Raw genomic sequence first — 16,011 nt, 5'->3', positions numbered from 1 at the left:
CGTTGTTCTACCATCAACCAATTAATTACCCGTTCCCCTTTGGTGCACTATTTAATTGAATAATTGTTAAAACGCTTCCGTCACTGCATCTTCCCATCCCCTGCTGGCGCTGTGCGGCCTGCGTCATGGCGTCCCCGTCGACGTCACCGAGTCCCCGAAGCCGATGACGCGCCTCAATGTACGCGCCCCTGGGGGCCGGGGCCGCCAGCCGCCAGGGCGCGAGGAGGACAGGCTTATGGCGTTGGGAACCACGACCGGATAGGGAAGGAGTCTGCGATGCATGGAAAAGGCAAAGGGGGTGTCTGCCTGCTGCCGCGTTGCACCCAGGTCGTCGTCGCCGGCCTCAGCGCGCGAAGGGCATGCTTCACCGACGTCGAACGGCACACAGCTGGAGGGGTCGCGGCGCGCACACGTCGCACGTCGCCTTGCAGCCCCCGGCAGCCCTGCAGCCTTTCAGTCTTTCAGTCCGTCTGACTTCTGAGGTAGCGGAGACGAAAAGATGAAGATGAAGAGTCCCCTTGCCTCGGGCGAGGGGAGGGGGGGGGGCAGCGGTACCCGTCCAGGCCGTCCAGGTGTGCAGGCAGCTGCAGCGTGCTGGCGGTGCTGGCGGTGCAGCAGCCCGGCGGAGGGTGGCGTGCTGGCCGTGCAGGCCGTGGTGCTGCAGGCGGCACGTGCCGCGCGCAGCAGCCCGACCATCCCGTCGTCCGCACTCACACACACACACACACACACACACACACACACACGCACATACACTTCCACGCACACATACGCGCTCACAATGCAGGGAGGCGCAGAGTTGCGTCGCTGGTCCGCTTGCTCCGCTCCGCCCGCTTCCGGACATTTCTCATACCTGTTTGCCGCGTGCTGTATGGTGGATTAGCCGTCCCAAGGAAAACTCTGCACAATGCCTTTTTGGAGCGGATGTATGGTAATGCGCTGCGGCCTGCGGCGTGGCGGTGCGGCCTTTCGGCTAGGGCTTCAGGGTTTCGACGCGTCTTCCCGTGAAATGATGGTTCGCGGGTTTGATGCTGAGCCAGTGGGCCGCGCCGCTGGAGCCGCTGGAGCCGCTGGAACGCTCCACGGGGCCCATCGTCTGGGCCATGACCCCAGACAAGAGACAAGGGCTCTTGAGGCCGGGATGCTCGCTGATCACATCAGCGGCAAGAGCGAGAACCCGCCGAAAATGTGTTGGAAAGTGTGGGCCGCGGTTAACTTCGCCTCCGCCGTCTCGCCGATTGGGGTTTCTTATTGGCCGTCCGCTCGCGTCCCCGCGGCGCTAGCGCGCTAGCGAGCTCCGTCTTGTTGACCTTCTGCGATTATTCCGTCCAATACCAAGGCGCGCCGCGGCGGCGAGCCCTCAGCGCGGCCCGGTCGCTGCGTCTCAGTCGCGCCCCTACGGATCTGGCCGCGAGTGCGAGAGAGGGCACTGCTGGGCCTCCTCCTCGCCGGCCGCCTCTCCCCCTGGACAGTCGACCTTGGCCCCGCCATTGTCGTCGCAGGGCTCGCAGGATCACGAGAGTCCTCATGGCGACCTTTCCTCGGCTCCCCGGGGACGATGGTCCTCTCCGAGCCTTGGCCGTCCTCCCTCGCGGCTCACGTCCGAGGCGACTAAGTCCTCTAAGTATGCCAGGGCGTTGATGCGCGGCGCGCCACCCCGGCATGCCCGGCAGCACACTATACCACTTTGCTCGAGCGGCGCGCGGCAGTAGCAGCAGTAGCAGCAGCGAGCCCCCCTTATGAATGCGCTGGCACGCGCATCGGAGCCATGGGGGCGGGCCGGGGGAGGAGGGGAGTGCGTGCGTGGTGCAGGGGCGTACGGGGGCGGCGCGGGGGCGGCGCCGGCCGAGTGGGGGCACTTGCGTCGAGTTGGCAAGGGCAGAGAGGGGCGGTTTAGGCCGCGGCGCCTCACCAGGTGATCCCGAGCCGCACGCGCCCCCTGTGTTACCGTGTTATGCCGGTTGCCTACTTTGTTGTATACAAAATTCCTACAACTAGTGGGCCCGGATCCATCATTTAGACTATTGAATGAAAAATGGGCATGCTGCCGAATCCTAAGCCTGTAAATTGGCCCCTTCCAAATATGAAACACTTTCAGTGAGTTATTTAGCGAGTGCACGCCACGAGGCTCTGAAAAGACAAACCATACACAGGGCGGTACCTGGCGGTACCCGAGAGAGCCCCTGTCAGCCCTGCACCACTGTACTTGCCCGTCGAGGCGCGTGTACGTTTTTCTTCTGGCCCTTCACTTATCACCATTCATCGATAGGGCTTTGGCCCAATATTGACAAAGTGGTTGTAAATTTCCCCCGCCCTCCCCACGCTCTTTTTTCAGTAGGGGTAGTTTCCCGCTCGGTAGCCGGACGGAGCAAGACGGCAAGGTGAGGGTCCTCCCTCGCAGACGGCCCGCCGGGGCCGCCCACCCCCCGCACGGCGCCTCGGAGGCAAGGCTCGGAAGGCGTGTAAACAGTGGGCTTCATCACGTCCCGAATAATAGAAAATGTAATTAAAAACGAACGAAGCCATATTCAAGTCTGTCTTGTTGATGAAGAGAGGCCACTGCATCGCGTGACCGAGCCAGACTGAGCCCGCCGCCGGCGTCGTGGCGCGACGTGGCGCGACGCGGCGTCGCGCGTCGGGACTTGATTTAACCCCCACCCCCGAGCGACTTTGAAAAACACCCAGGCTTGTTTGCTGGCGGGACCACGACAGCGGGGTTCCCTGGAGTTTCCAGGCGAGATCCTGCTTCCAGGCTGGCATCATCATGCCCCACACGTGCTCTGCAGTTCGACACTATCTGCCTCATCGATCGAATGCCATCATGAAATTTGCTTTCGACTCCCCCCCCTCGGCTTCATCCGGCCGCAACGTGACGCAGCGGGGGAGGGGGATCCTATTGGCGCCTCATTAGGTGGCGTGGCCGTGGAGGGTATTTCATTAACTAGTCGCCACCTCGCAGTGACTCCTGCTTGCTCCTGCGCTCCGGGTTTCAGTTTGCGACGCAGACCATGAGGTCGACCAACCATGAGGTCGACCAACCAAGAGGTCGACCAACCACGAGGTCGACCAACCAAGAGGTCGACCCACCATGAGGTTGACCGAGGAACACGCAGGCCGCCCAACCCGACCCGAGTCCGTCGAACCAAATTGAACGTCGGTGAGCTCGGCTGGCTCGACGGTGCCCTTTGACGCCAGAGGTGTCTGCAGGGCGAGTGCGGCGAAAGGCAGCGCGCTGTGGCGGACTTGCTGGACCGATTCGGGGAACCGGACCGCGCCGTCTTCTCCTCCAACGCCCAGCTGGAGTTCGTGTCGCATCGGGCGCGCCGATTCCGAGGGCCTCTCTCTCTGTCGCACTACAGGGCGTCCTGCACGGGAGCAAGAGAGACAGACTCAAGCCCCCGCTGTTCGGAAAAGGCCTGGGGCCTCGCCTTTGTGCATCCCCGTGCAAATGCAGGCCAAAGCCGAGCCCGCCTCTTTTCGCGCATTTTGGAAATCAGCTGTGTTTGTGTTGGAGTCGCTGCACGATGCTGCATGGCTGCACCGCGACCGGAGTTGGCGCTGCAAAGGATCTCAATCTCCACCAATCTCCACACCGCGATCCATCCGGATCTGATAATGAACTGGATTTGATTCGTAATCCTGCAGCGCGCTGCTCCGCTGCCTCACTGCAGCTCCAGGTGGAGACAATGGAGACGCCCGAGCAGCTGGAAGCACGCTGGAAGTGTACTGATGTCCTATTAACGCGACGACGAACCGTTCCTACACCTCAGTGATGCAATCGCCACACCACCCGGCTACACTGTCAGCGCCTCCCGAACTGTTACTAAGTTCAGAGCAAAACACGAATTTAAAAGAAATTATACTAGATATTTGAAAATCTACAAGGCGCATTGAGATTATAGTTTTGAGTCTTTAGTGTCGTGTCGTTTGTGGTTCCATTCATTTCGGGGTGGTGGGGGAAAACACCAACACGAACCTTTGCTAAATAAATTTCAACTATTTAAATAATTTAAATTGGACAAATTTTTGGCACGGCACGGCAACACTGCGTCTGCGAGGAACATTACCCTCGGCCACATGTGTCGCGTCGCGTCGCAGAATGCGTCTCTTTAATGCTCCCGGGTTAAAAATGGAAGTCGCCAAGCCGCGCCGCTACCGGATCGCAGACTGCAGGGCAGCGCGGCACAGCGAGGCCCCCGCCGTGATTAACGAACGACGTGTGCAAAGAGCGGCCAAATGAAAGAAAATAAAACGGAAAACGAAAAGCGACGCCCAAATGGAAGTCCCGGCGACGTCAAGGCACCGAGTGACACCGCGCCGAACCACCCGAAGGCTCCGAAGGCCCCGAAGGCGAGCCGAGCCGAGCCGAACGGCCGGAGCGCGCGCGAGCAAGCGAGCAAACGAGACGCGAGGCAAGCGAGCCAAGCGCACCGCACCTAACCACCCTGCCGCGCTCCCTGGCGCCCCTGGCGGCGGCGGGGCGAAGCTTCTGGCGCAACGGCCGAAGCCGACGACGCTCCAAGCAAAACAAACCCGCAAACGGCAGGCTAGCGCGGCGCGGAGCGGACGCTGCGGGACAGGCGCGTGTGGGAACGCGCGCGCGCGTGTGTTTGTACGGTGCGCGTACAAAGACATTTTACCAGTGCAGTGAAAGTCATCAGACAGTGTGACAGTGAAGTGAACCACAAGTGACGCCCCGTTCTGGATTTGGCAGGGGCCCGCAAGAATTGTGTTCCCAGTGGTGGATTAAAAATAACCAAGAGGTAACTAAGAAGGCACGGCTGCACGAGGATGCAGCCCTTTGAATGGGGGATGCCCCAGTGCGTTGCAGTGGTCCCTCGCAGGTTGCAGTGCTGCCTGCCCCTGCCTGCCCGTCGGCGACGTCACCACCGCAGTATCTTGCCGCAGCATCTCCTTGCAGTGTGCCCGTCGATCCGTCGTTCAGCGAATCGCCGCCGCGCTTATCGGGTTCAAGAGTTCACACCGCGTGCCCGCTGGGCTGGTTGCCTCACTCGCTGGCGTAGCTCGAAGCTGGCGTCAATGGACAGCCAGCCGGCTGAAAGTGCAGGCGGCGTAGCAGGACCCCCGAGAGCGAACAGCGAGAGCCCGCCAAACCGAGAGCGCCCTAACCTCTCGACGCCGGCCGGTACCGGGCGCGCCAGGTAGTACCGGCGTACCGGCGGCACCCCTTCCACTCCACTGGCAGGCCGGCCGGCTTTGGCGCGCAGGTACCCGGTACTCGTGTTGGCGCGCCGGCCCGTCCTTTGTCTCTGCAGGAAGGGGAGTGGGTGGAGAGGAGCAGGGGATTTATTCGAGACACGGCCACGGCGTGCCGCGGCGTGCCGGCGTGCCCCTGGTGACATTGGGCCGAAGGACGGTCGCCCAGGACGTCCAGGACGTGGCTTATCAGCGCGGCCTCGCAGCTCCGTTTCTCTTCCTTCGGCATTTTGGACCTTTTTCGGACGGTCGGGTCAGAGGGCGTTTATTTTGCCCGCCCAGGGGCGGTCAGGGGGGCGGGGGAGGGGGCGGTCGCGGGCGGTGGCCGCACAGAGGGCCTCGCCGCGCCGCTCAGCACCGTGGCCAATGGGCTCGTTCCGGGCCGTGCCGCCGTGCCGGTGTGCGGCTGCGGCTTGGAAAGTTGCACAAAAGCCTCTCTTTCTCGGCCGCCGCGGTGCCGCGGTCCTACTCCGGGGAGGGGGAGGGGGTGGATTGCAAGCCTGCCGCCCTTGACTGGTCATCGCGTCGGGGTGGAGCGGGGCGAAGGCCTGAGGGGCGTTAGGGCCGGTCCCTCGGGTCAATCCGGGGATCGAGCCGCCGGCCTAGGACTCTGCTTTGGGTACCGCGGCGTGGGCCGTGGGCCTCTGCCAATAATGGCTTCCGGCGGCCGATTGTCACCGCTTCCTGGACAGAGGCCTCGGCCTCCAGGCTCCAGCTCCAGGCCTCGCAAATGGCGTGCTGGGCGATGGGCGGGCGGTGTTGCCAGCTGGGTCTGCCCCGCTCGCCCCGCTGCGGGGTCAACGCGAGGTTTGGCACGCTGCGAGCCTTGCGGCTTGAATCGGCGCGCTGCGGACTCAGTCTCTCTGTCTCTCTCACAGCTTTCCGAATGCATAGTCACTGCAATGCCAGTCTGGTTAGCGCTGGGGCCTCGCGGGCCTCGGACTGACCTAGACCGCTGCTGCCGCTACCGTCCCTGGAAGCGGGCAAGCCACGGCAAGCCACGGCAAGGCGGCAGCACACGCACACGTAGGTGTGAAAGTTGTGCGGAGGGCGTCAAGCCGTCCCCGCGGTGGCGCAATGGCCGGTCACGCGGAGCCACGCGGGCCTCGGCCAGCCCCGGCCCGGCCCCGGCCGGCCCCAAACTGGTCGCACTTCCGGCGATAAGAGCCGAGCGGAAAGAAGTTTGTGCTTGCAAACACACGCACACACTGACTGTCAACAGAAAGCTTTTCTCTTTGGCCGCCAGGCGCAGGTATTTTGTGGTGTGTGGGAGCGAGTCGCCGTGCGTTGATATCACCGCGAGGCGTGGTCGAGGCGCCGCGATGCATCATCCCCTGCAAGGCGCTGCAAGGCTGCGATGTGGAGCGCGGCGCGCCGGCAGCGCCGCCAGCCCGGCCGCCAGCCATTCGGTTCACACTTTCGTTGAAAAAGTTACGTGTGTGTGTGGCGTGGCCGGGCGTGGCGCGCGGTACGGCTGCCTGCTGGCTGCCACCCCTGCCTGGCCGGTCGACGGGCAGACAGTCAGACCGACCCCGGAGTCGGGTCGAGACGGCACCGTCCTGACCGGTCCGACGGGGCTGGCAGGCAGGCAGGGCGGCAACTCTTGAGCAAGCCGGGGGGTTGAGCAGACGGCGAGCGGACGGCGAGGCGGTCGTCAGGCAGACGGACCGACACGGCAGATGTTCGATGCTCTGCCAGCCCCAGTCGGCGCGGGTCGGCGCGGGTCGGCGTGGGTCGGCGCGGGTCGGCGCGGGTCGCACCAGCCCCGTGAGGCCCTGCGCCGACCCGCGCCGACCCGACCAGCCCCCAGCTGTCTGAGCCGCGCTGCCCCGCGCCGCCCCGCCGCTACGTCGAGCTCGAGCCGCTATGCTGCGGTGTGCGCCTCGGTGCCTTGGCCTCGGCCGCCTCGGTCCAGGTTTTAGGTACGCCCTGCGAGGACGCGCTGCTCGCGGCGTTGCTGGGCGAGTCCGCGACGCCGCGCCAGAACCGAACAACCGAACTTGAACCTCCCCCTCCCTGCTCCGCCCCTGACGGGCCGGCGGATGTCGGTCTTTATTTCCACAAGCAACAGAGTGCAGCAGCGCCGTTCGCTGCGCAAGTTTGCACGCGGCGCGCGTCGCGCTCGGCGTCGCGCTCGGCGCGCTGCGTCGCAGGGAAATGGGCGCAACTGAAGCGCGACGGAGCAGCCTCTCGAGAGGCTAGCGGCGGCCACCCGCCTCGCCTGCCGTCCCTCTCGCACTTATAGGCCGCGTCGAAGGGAGAGAGAGACGGTGCACTGCAAAGGAATCAGGTGTGCGACTGGTGGCCTACCATCGCGGGAAGTCGCGGGGTTCCAGAGTGTGGCCCATCCACTCGAAGATTTCCCTGTCGACTCCCGTGCATTTTGTTGGAGGTGTTCCAGCGGCGTGGTTCGGCAAACCCCTTCGGGTCCTTCTGGGTCCTTCGGACGGCCTGTCCTTGAAACGGGTCACGAATTGTCGCGCCGGTCCGCCGCCCGGTCCACTGCACTGGTTCGCGCTCCTCAAACAAAGGGACGGCGGTCTGGATCCGTAAGCAGCGCTCGTCTTCTCTAATAAACGACGCCAAACCGACAAAAAAAGGGTGAAAAAAAATTAACAGCCGAAAGGGAGAATAAAATGGTTGAAAGCGCGACGTCCGTCCGTCCCGTAAATCTCTGTCGCCGCTGTCTCTCTCTTTCTCTTTCTGCGGGTCCCGTTCCGTTGTTGTCTCGCTCGCTCTGCGCCGCCCTGCGCACTGGCGCGTTTATTTGAGTCGCGCACGTATTGGCGTGGCAGCGGCGCACGTGGCGACTTGAGGGTCCGAACTTTTCGTCAGTCTGTCTCCCTCGCACTCGACAGCGACGAAGCGCTCTGTTCGGAATCCGTTTCGAAACGAACAACCCCGAACGAGAAACGAGGTGCACTCTGAAGGACCGTTTCGTCGCTCTGTCTTTCTCTCACTCCTGCGGGACGCCCTCTGAGCGCGACAGAGACAGAGCGGCGAAACGGGCCTCTGCTGGGCAGGGTACTGAAGGTGAGACTTGTGCGAACGAGCGAGGGAAACTGCGTTAGTCTGCCCCATGATGAGCGCCAGAGTGTGTTTACGCTAACTCGGTTTCTCGGCACTAATCCCGTCTGCAGCGTGCGACGTCGTGATCGTGATGCGTCGTGCGACAATGAGGCGGCAAAGTTTACCGATTTCCATCCCCAAAATGGCAGCAGGCCGATTCCAAGCAGGGCTTTCCTGTCTCTCTCGCACTCGGGCGCCGTCCCGTGAGAGCGCGAGAAGCACTTATGTCGTGTCAGCCCGCGCTCATCGCCGCGAAGAACGGGGTCGTGTGGCAGTCCCATCGAAGACGCCCGCTCACGCGTCCGCGGACCGACGACAACCCATCAAATTCACATGGACCGCGCGTGACAGGTTTCGGCCACATCCGCCTTCTTGACCCGCGCAACTCAACCTTGGCATGCATCAAAGATAAGGCCACGCTTGGGTCTGTGAACGGGACGGCGTTCCCGCGTGGCGCCGGGCGGCCCCGCGTGGCCGCGCGAACCGGCTTTTCGTTCTCCTCCCGGGCTATGTTTAGCGCTGCAACTGACGAACTGACAGTGTTCATTGTGGTGCACCTGCCGCGCGTGCGCTCCGCCACGCCACGCCCCGCCACGCCCCGCCACGCCCCGCCACCGTATTGGGTGCTGTGCGCCAAGGCGGTATGCCGCGGGGCGGGGCGGCGCCGCGCGGCGGCTATTTTTAAAAACGTGTTCACAGTGTATACTGCTTTCTTGCGGCGCGGGCTGTTGTCCCGATGTCGACCACATAAACCTATTTTCGCTTCAATTCGAAGTGAGAGCCGCGGCGGCGCGGCGGCTGTCCGCCCGGGCTGTCTGTCGGGATACGTGCCTACTACGTGTACGCCGCGTCCGTGCCCGCCCGGCCGCCTTCCGAACGCGCCCCGACCGACCCGCATGTCGCCTTCGGCCCTTCCCCGATCGGCATCCGAACGCGAATCGCAATGTGAATGCGTCGCGCGTTTCTGACGCGGCCGTTATCGCCGCTCGGCCTTTCGGTTCGGGGCGCTGCTTTGCGTTATTGACATTGAACCCGCTATCGCTGTCGTCATTCCGTGGTGCGCTGCGGCGGGGCCTGCCCTGCCTGCCCGCCTGCCTGCCTGCCTGCCTGCCTGCCTGCCTGCCTGGCGGGCGGCATCAGCTGACTGACTTACGGACGCCGGCATCCATTGGGCGAGGGCGGTGACTGGCACCCCGCGACTACGCGGCGACTACGCGAGGGCGGGCAGGGCGGCAGCGCGGCGCGCTTGGAGGAGTGGCGCTTAGCAGCCTCAGTGGCACTTGCGGCGGCGTGTGGAGTGCACGGAGTGGCACGGAGTGGCACGGAGTGCAGCACGGCGGTGAGGGACGCGAGGGAGGGAGCGAAAGCGAGGCCACGTCGCGAGGGGGAGGGGAGGGGCGGCGACCCCTTCTGTTTGGGTGCGGGGTGCGGCCGGGGTCCGCGGGGTCGGTCCCTCCCTCGGCGGTGGTGGTCCACTCGCAGGTGCGGCGGGGGCGGGGCAGGGCGGGGCAGGGCGGGGCGCCGGCCCTTGACCGTGACGGCGTGCTGGGCCGCGCCGTGGCTGCGCCGGGGATCTTTTCGGGGGCCTCGCGGCCTTCCCCTTCCCGCCGTGCCCCGCCACCCCCAGCATCGAGCGCGTAAAACTTTTGAGGTGCAACTTTTTATTGTCCACCCCACCCACAGAGACTTGCGACTCGGAAAAAAAAAGGGAGAAACTTTTGGTGCGTTTGTGGGAGAGCGCCAATTTGGCAGCCGGTTTGAAAAAAAAGAAGAAAGTAATACAAAATGTGAAGACGCACGCGGCGAGTGCGCGTGAATGATACTGCTGACGTCATCCTCTCGCAGCATCGTGTGATTCACATTTCTGTATCTTCCGCTGGCGGCGATAGCCGATTCGGCTAGTCGTCGATTTCGTCGTGTCGAGTTACGTAAATTTTGCGCGGAGGTCGTTAGTCGTTATGCGTCGCGGCCGATAGTAGGAAACGTCTGATTCCGAAACTCATTTCGTTGTTGTCTCTGTCGCCCCATGTGTGCGACAAAGACAGAGTGACGGTTTTGGCAGGCGGTGCCTGTCGCCTTTTCGCGTTCAGAAAGCGTTGTTACGTGGTATATGGACGGTCCCCCTGCGGCGCGCGGGGCGCAGCGAGCGCAACGAGACGCAGCTGTCGCAGCGAGCGCGCCGCCGTGCCGCCGTGCCGCCAGAGCGCCGGAAGCCGAAACGCCAGCCAGGGCGAGGGCCTCGGCCACCTCCTGGCGGCGCAGCGGCGCGGCGGCGCGGCGGCCATGGCGGAGCGAGCGTGCCGAATGAGCCAAGCCGTTCCGCTCGTACGGTTTCCGTCCGCAGCCCGATTGCTTTTTGCCTGTCGTTCGGCTCTACTTGAACGGGAAAACGCTCCTCGAAGGCGCACTTTCTTCGGACAAGGCAGGATGGCCGTCGTCGCCGTCCTCGGCTCATCGCCACTATCGCCGTGGACGTCAGCGTCTTATCATCGGCGTGGTCGGCGATGGCGACTTGTGCAATGGCCAAGTCGCGCGCGCGTCGCGCCGCCACCAGGCGATGCCGGGTCGTATGGAAATTGTGCGTCGGAGTGCCACTTTCGTGTGGCCGGTTCGAACCGAACGCGCACGTGTTCGCCGCGCTAGCGAACCACATCCGCGTCCACGGCGATTGGCATTCACTGCGGTCACTGCGAAACACCGAAACGCCGCGGAACAGTGGCGGCGTTGAACTGAACCCCGCGCGTCGACGCGGAAGAGACCGACTGATGAAACTTGCAGTGTAACTGACGTGCCCCTTTCCTCGCTTTGTGTTTCAGGCTGGGCGCGTTGGCCCCGCAGCCATGATGCCGGCATGAGCGCGGCGGGGAGCCAGGGGCCTAACGCCCTGGGGCCCCAGTATGGCGGTGTCGGGGGAGGGGGCGGCTACTCGGTCCCCACCCCGACCTCCACCGTGCACGACGACTACCCGCACGACGTGAAGGTGTCCGCCGCGTCGGGACTGCCGCCCTTCAGCTCGTTCGAGATGGCGGACGTCGGCCACACCTACACGCAGCTGGACCACCCCGCGCCATGGGACTACTACGGCGAGGGCCTGACGGGCCGCCTCATGGACCGGGACATGCACAACATGCACCAGCCCAACTACCGGCCGTGGGAGAGCAAGCCCCTGGACGGCAGCGACCCGGGCCCGCCACCGCCCGGCCACCCCAACGGGGGCCCGCCCGGCTTCCCCGGCAGCAAACTGCCGTCCTTCCAGTCGCAGTTCTCGTTCGGCGAGCAGCAGAACCCGGACGGCACGCTGACGCCGCTGCCGCCGTCGTCCACCCCCGCGTCGCCCAGCAGCACGTCGTCGGGGCTGCCTAGCTTCCACACGCTGTCCGCCGTGCCCGTGCCCGGCGTGCCCGTCGGCGTCCCCCGGGGCTACCCGCTGGTGCCGGCGCCCGTGCAGGCGCGCGAGGTGCCCGCCATCCAGCAGCAGCTCATGGACGAGCGGCACATCCACCTGGCCTTCGGCGGCGTGCCCCCGGGCGTACCGCCGCCGGGCGTGCCCCCGCCGGGGCTGCCGCCCCACCAGCAGCTGTCGCAGTTTCACCATCCGCTGATCCCCGGCCACCCAACCCACCCGGGCCACCCGGCCCATCCTGGCCACCCCGGCCACCACCCGGTGCTCACCATGGTCAAGAGCGAGCCCGTGACCATCGTGACGTCGACGCCGCCCCAGCTGACGCAGCTCCACCACTCCAACTTCCAGAACCCCATGAGCATGTTGGACAAGTGCGACGAGAACGGCCACCTCGGCAAGCTGGAGGACGCTGGCCTGCGCGGCCTGGACTCGCGGAAAAAGGAGCGCAGAAAGGCGCGGGCCTCCTCCATGGAGAGCTCGGCCGAGTCGGACGGCGCGGGCTCCAGCAGCCTCGAGTCGTCCGGCCAGGTCGCCGCCGTGTCGTCGACGGGGTCGGGCTTCAAGTCGCCGCTGCAGACCGCGCCGCCCGTGACGCAGGGCCCCGGCTCGGACGACGGCGAGAGCTCGTCCGGCGAGAAGCCCGTCAAGAAGAAGCGGAAGCGCTGCGGCGAGTGCATCGGCTGCCAGCGCAAGGACAACTGTGGCGACTGCGCGCCGTGCCGCAACGAGAAGAGTCACCAGATCTGCAAGATGCGGCGCTGCGAGAAGCTCACCGAGAAAAAGGTAAGTCCAGAGGCGGGGGTTCGAGACCCTCCCCGCCGCGGAGGCGCGCGCGTTTTCAGGGTCCAGCAGTTTTAATTGCGGCCGAGCGGTGCCGGGATGGCGTCTATTTGGACGCCGTCGTCGTGGTCGAGAGCGTCGCGGTGCCGCTGGGCCACGCTCTAGTAACGCTACGCCGCGGCCACGCCGCCAAGCTGGTAGAGTGCTCTTTCCGCGTGGCCGCGTGGGCACCGCGGGCACGCCGACGTACACGGCGGCCGCGTCCCGGTAAAGCGCCGCGCCGTTTGAGTCTGCGACGCGGCAGACGCGGCCGCGACGTCGCCGACGTGTGCTCAAAGGGACCAAGACCAAGGGGACCAGGCCAATTAGCGCGAAAACTACTGACGCTGTCGGCGGGGCGCGGGCGGCGGGGGCGGGGGCGAGTCTGGGCGTTCGCCGCGACGCGCCGCGCGCGATGCCGTCCCGGGTACCGCTCGGCCACGCTCCGCCACGCTCGGCGGCGTGCTTTTTATGGACTCGGCTTTCGGGCACGCGGGTCCCTTTTTGCGCACACGACGCGGCGCAGCGAGCAGCGAGCAGCCAACGGTGGCGGCGAGTCGACGACGTCGTCCGGGGACGTTGGCCCGCCGGAAAGCGTCGTCGGAAAGGCGCGATGCGTCCGTGTCCGATTGGCCGCTTCCGGGCGGCGCGACCGGAGCCCGCCCGGAGCCCGACCGGAGCCCGACCGGAGCCCGACCGGAGCCCGACCGGAGCCCGCCGCCGGAGGTACGTACCGGAGGTGCAGCATCAAAGCCATGCAAACGAGTCTGGCTGGCGGTGCTTCGTCGACGCCGTCGACGCGGTGCTCGCGGCCGCGGAGCTCGCCGTCGATGAACCTGGCCTGGGTGCGGCGCGGGGCGCGGGGGACGGGGTCGTGAGACCCACTGTCTATATGGCACATCCTGTCGGTGATTGAATTAAGCCGGACTCGGCCCAAATCCGAGCTTCCCGCCCGCCCGTCCCGGCCGTCCCCTAACCGGGCCCCCGAGCGGGCGGCGCGACACTCGGAAAAACAGCCTGAAATTGTGCGAAGGGCGGCGGCGCGCTGAACAGGGGTAGCTTTGCGGCGGCGAGGGCACGGCAGCGCGCGGAGTGCGTGCCGGCCATGCCGTGATTCGTCGGGATTTCGGCCGGCTTCCTGTCGGTGATTGCTGCCCTCATCCAGGGTGAGGTCTTGCTGCCGCCACTGCCATGGCACTGCCACCCATTTGTTCCAATCAACACTGCGTTTTTAAATCAAGTGTTGTCCGCGCGGGAAAGTCCCCGACGAGGCCGTGGCATCGCGGCATCGCCCGAGGCCCGCCCAGGGCGTCACTGAAAAGGTGGCTGTGCCTCTGGACACGCTGGAATTTCCGTATTGCCGCTGGAGCGGGCTGGCGCGACACCGCCAGAACGCTTTGCCTCTATTGGAGCATCCTGTTTAGCATGCAGTACAATCAGTGGAGCTGCCAAGCCGCGAGCCCCCTGCAGGCCGCTTCCGAACAGCGCTTTCGCGTCGCTCTGTCTCTCTCGCACCCCAGGCGAGCATGCGGAGCATGCGGGGCGCCACGTGCGTGCGAGAGAGACAGAAGTTCGGAGTGCGCTCCCTGGCGGGATGGGCTGGGCGTTCTACTGGTTTGCGGGCCCCTTCTCGTCGCCTCTTGTGGCAAAGGCAAAGACGTCGCTAGGCGCGGCGCGGCACGGCGCCTCAGACTGCGTACAGTGTGCACGTCTCGCGGCGGCGTGGCGGGGGTGTCTGACGCGGTGCCAGGAGGAGCTGCCAAAGACTAGCAAACGTCAAAGGAACGATTGTCTCGACTTGAGTCACCGCGCCGCGTGCGTGTAAACGCCTGTGACCGCACTCTTGGCCAGCGTGTTTCGACCATTTTCTCTTTATTTGACCGATTCGACTTTACTTGTTTTGTTCAATTCTCATAACTGCGACGTGACTTTACAGAAATAGTCAAACGAGTCAAATATGTACAGAATGGCGCTGGACGACTGTGCACAGCCCCGGTGCAACCCCGGCCGTCACTCTGTCACGGAGGCTCGGAACTGGGAAATGGTGCTATAAAGTGACTTCTCGTTTTCGCTTTCGACGGGCTTTCGCTGCACAGCGAAGTGAAAGTCCCCCGAGGGTGGAATGGCCGTGCTGCCCTTGGCCTCGCGTTAATAAGCAATGGCCGTGCATTGCCGGCCTGCCATTGACGTGTCCGTGACGCGTCCGTGACGTGCACGGCGTGTCCCCGCGTGGCCGTGACAGGTGACGCGTGAATATGAATGACGAACGGACGACGTATTGGGAGAATCTTGATCTGCACTCCGGCGCATGCATTGTTAAAGGCCGATCCAAGTGCACCGCGGCCGGTGGAACCGTGTGGAACGCTTTGTGAATGTTTAACGGGGGGTGGATAGTGCAGACCTGGATGTCGCAGTTAGCCCTTGCGCAGAGGGACAGACACGTCGACTTCACCGGAAGGCATCATTCGAACTCTGCTGCTGCTTGGACGATTTCCGGCCACAATACTTTTCGGAACGAGTTACAGTATTGCACTTACTCGTACCTGGTACTTATTTGCACTCATTGCAACCGACGCATACGCGCACTCTAGATATAAGGTTTTCATAACATCACCTCCTCATGCATGCTCTCGCATTTGACTAATTTTTCAACTAACCCCATTTAACCCCACCTCATCATGCATGCTCTCGCACTTTACTAATTTTTGAACTAACCCCATATTAACCCATTACTAACCCTCATGTACTAACAATTTATACTAACAATCGTAGTTAGACGACCTGGAGATGAGTAGTATAAGTATCAGAAACCTAACCCTCTTGATATTTATACGAAATTTCTTGGTCGACCGTAGTTAGCTGTTGTCTAACCGAATGCTATACTAACCCTTACTAACCTAACCCACATGGTAAGTATTGTATTATATGTACATAGCACGGAGAAAGCAGTACAGTAGTGCAAGCCCTAACTAATATTCCGTTGTGTTGTGACGGGTCGTTACCACCGGCAAGTTGTGAGGTTGGCTCGGTCTGGCGCACCCTCCCTCGTCCCTTCGTCATCCCTTTTGCCCGGGGCCCTCTAGGGCGTGGGGCGCGAAGGGCGGCGCGGGGCGGCGCATCCCCCGCGGATCCAGGGCCCTCCAGGGCCAGGGGACAGCAGCCCTTCGGCAGCCCTTCGGCAGCCCTTCGGCGCCGCGACCTGCCGCAACGCACAAATGTGAGCACAGACACTCTGGCAGTGATAAATGGCGGCACTCCGGATACAAAGAAGGGCGCGAGGCTGTACCGCCGGCCGGGCAGACAGGCAGCCAGGCAGCCACGCGTCTTCGGCAAGAGTTTAGATCGGAGGGGAGGCGAGCGTGGTGGTGGGAGAGGGGCGGGGTGTCGGTGGTGGTCTGGGGGAGGAGGGGAGGGTAGGGGGTGTTGTAAGGAGGAGGGTGCAGCACGCCACGCCCCGCCACGCCACGCCGCGCCACGCCCCGCCACGCCGCGCGATCGATAGA

The 16,011-nt window shown here is 64.0% G+C and overlaps 1 protein-coding gene across 2 annotated transcripts in view; it reads left to right on the top strand.

Moving 5' to 3' along the window:
* The first annotated feature begins 4,522 nt into the window (after nucleotides 1-4,522).
* The window catches only part of LOC117643904 (DNA N6-methyl adenine demethylase), a 57,289-nt gene continuing 45,800 nt past the window's right edge, over nucleotides 4,523-16,011 (top strand). Inside the window, exons 1-2 of one of the 2 annotated variants that reach the window (XM_034383067.1) lie at nucleotides 4,523-4,763; nucleotides 11,103-12,472. In XM_034383067.1, coding sequence (XP_034238958.1) covers nucleotides 11,138-12,472 — 1,335 coding nt within the window. In that variant the 5' untranslated portion in view covers nucleotides 4,523-4,763; nucleotides 11,103-11,137. The remainder of the gene's footprint in view (nucleotides 4,764-11,102; nucleotides 12,473-16,011) is intronic. The other variant, XM_034383068.1, reaches the window with a different exon arrangement.

The sequence above is a fragment of the Thrips palmi genome, unplaced genomic scaffold, assembly GCF_012932325.1.
Source record: "Thrips palmi isolate BJ-2018 unplaced genomic scaffold, TpBJ-2018v1 HiC_scaffold_17, whole genome shotgun sequence".
Taxonomy (NCBI): domain Eukaryota; kingdom Metazoa; phylum Arthropoda; class Insecta; order Thysanoptera; family Thripidae; genus Thrips; species Thrips palmi.
This window is presented reverse-complemented; position numbering and strand designations above follow the sequence as displayed.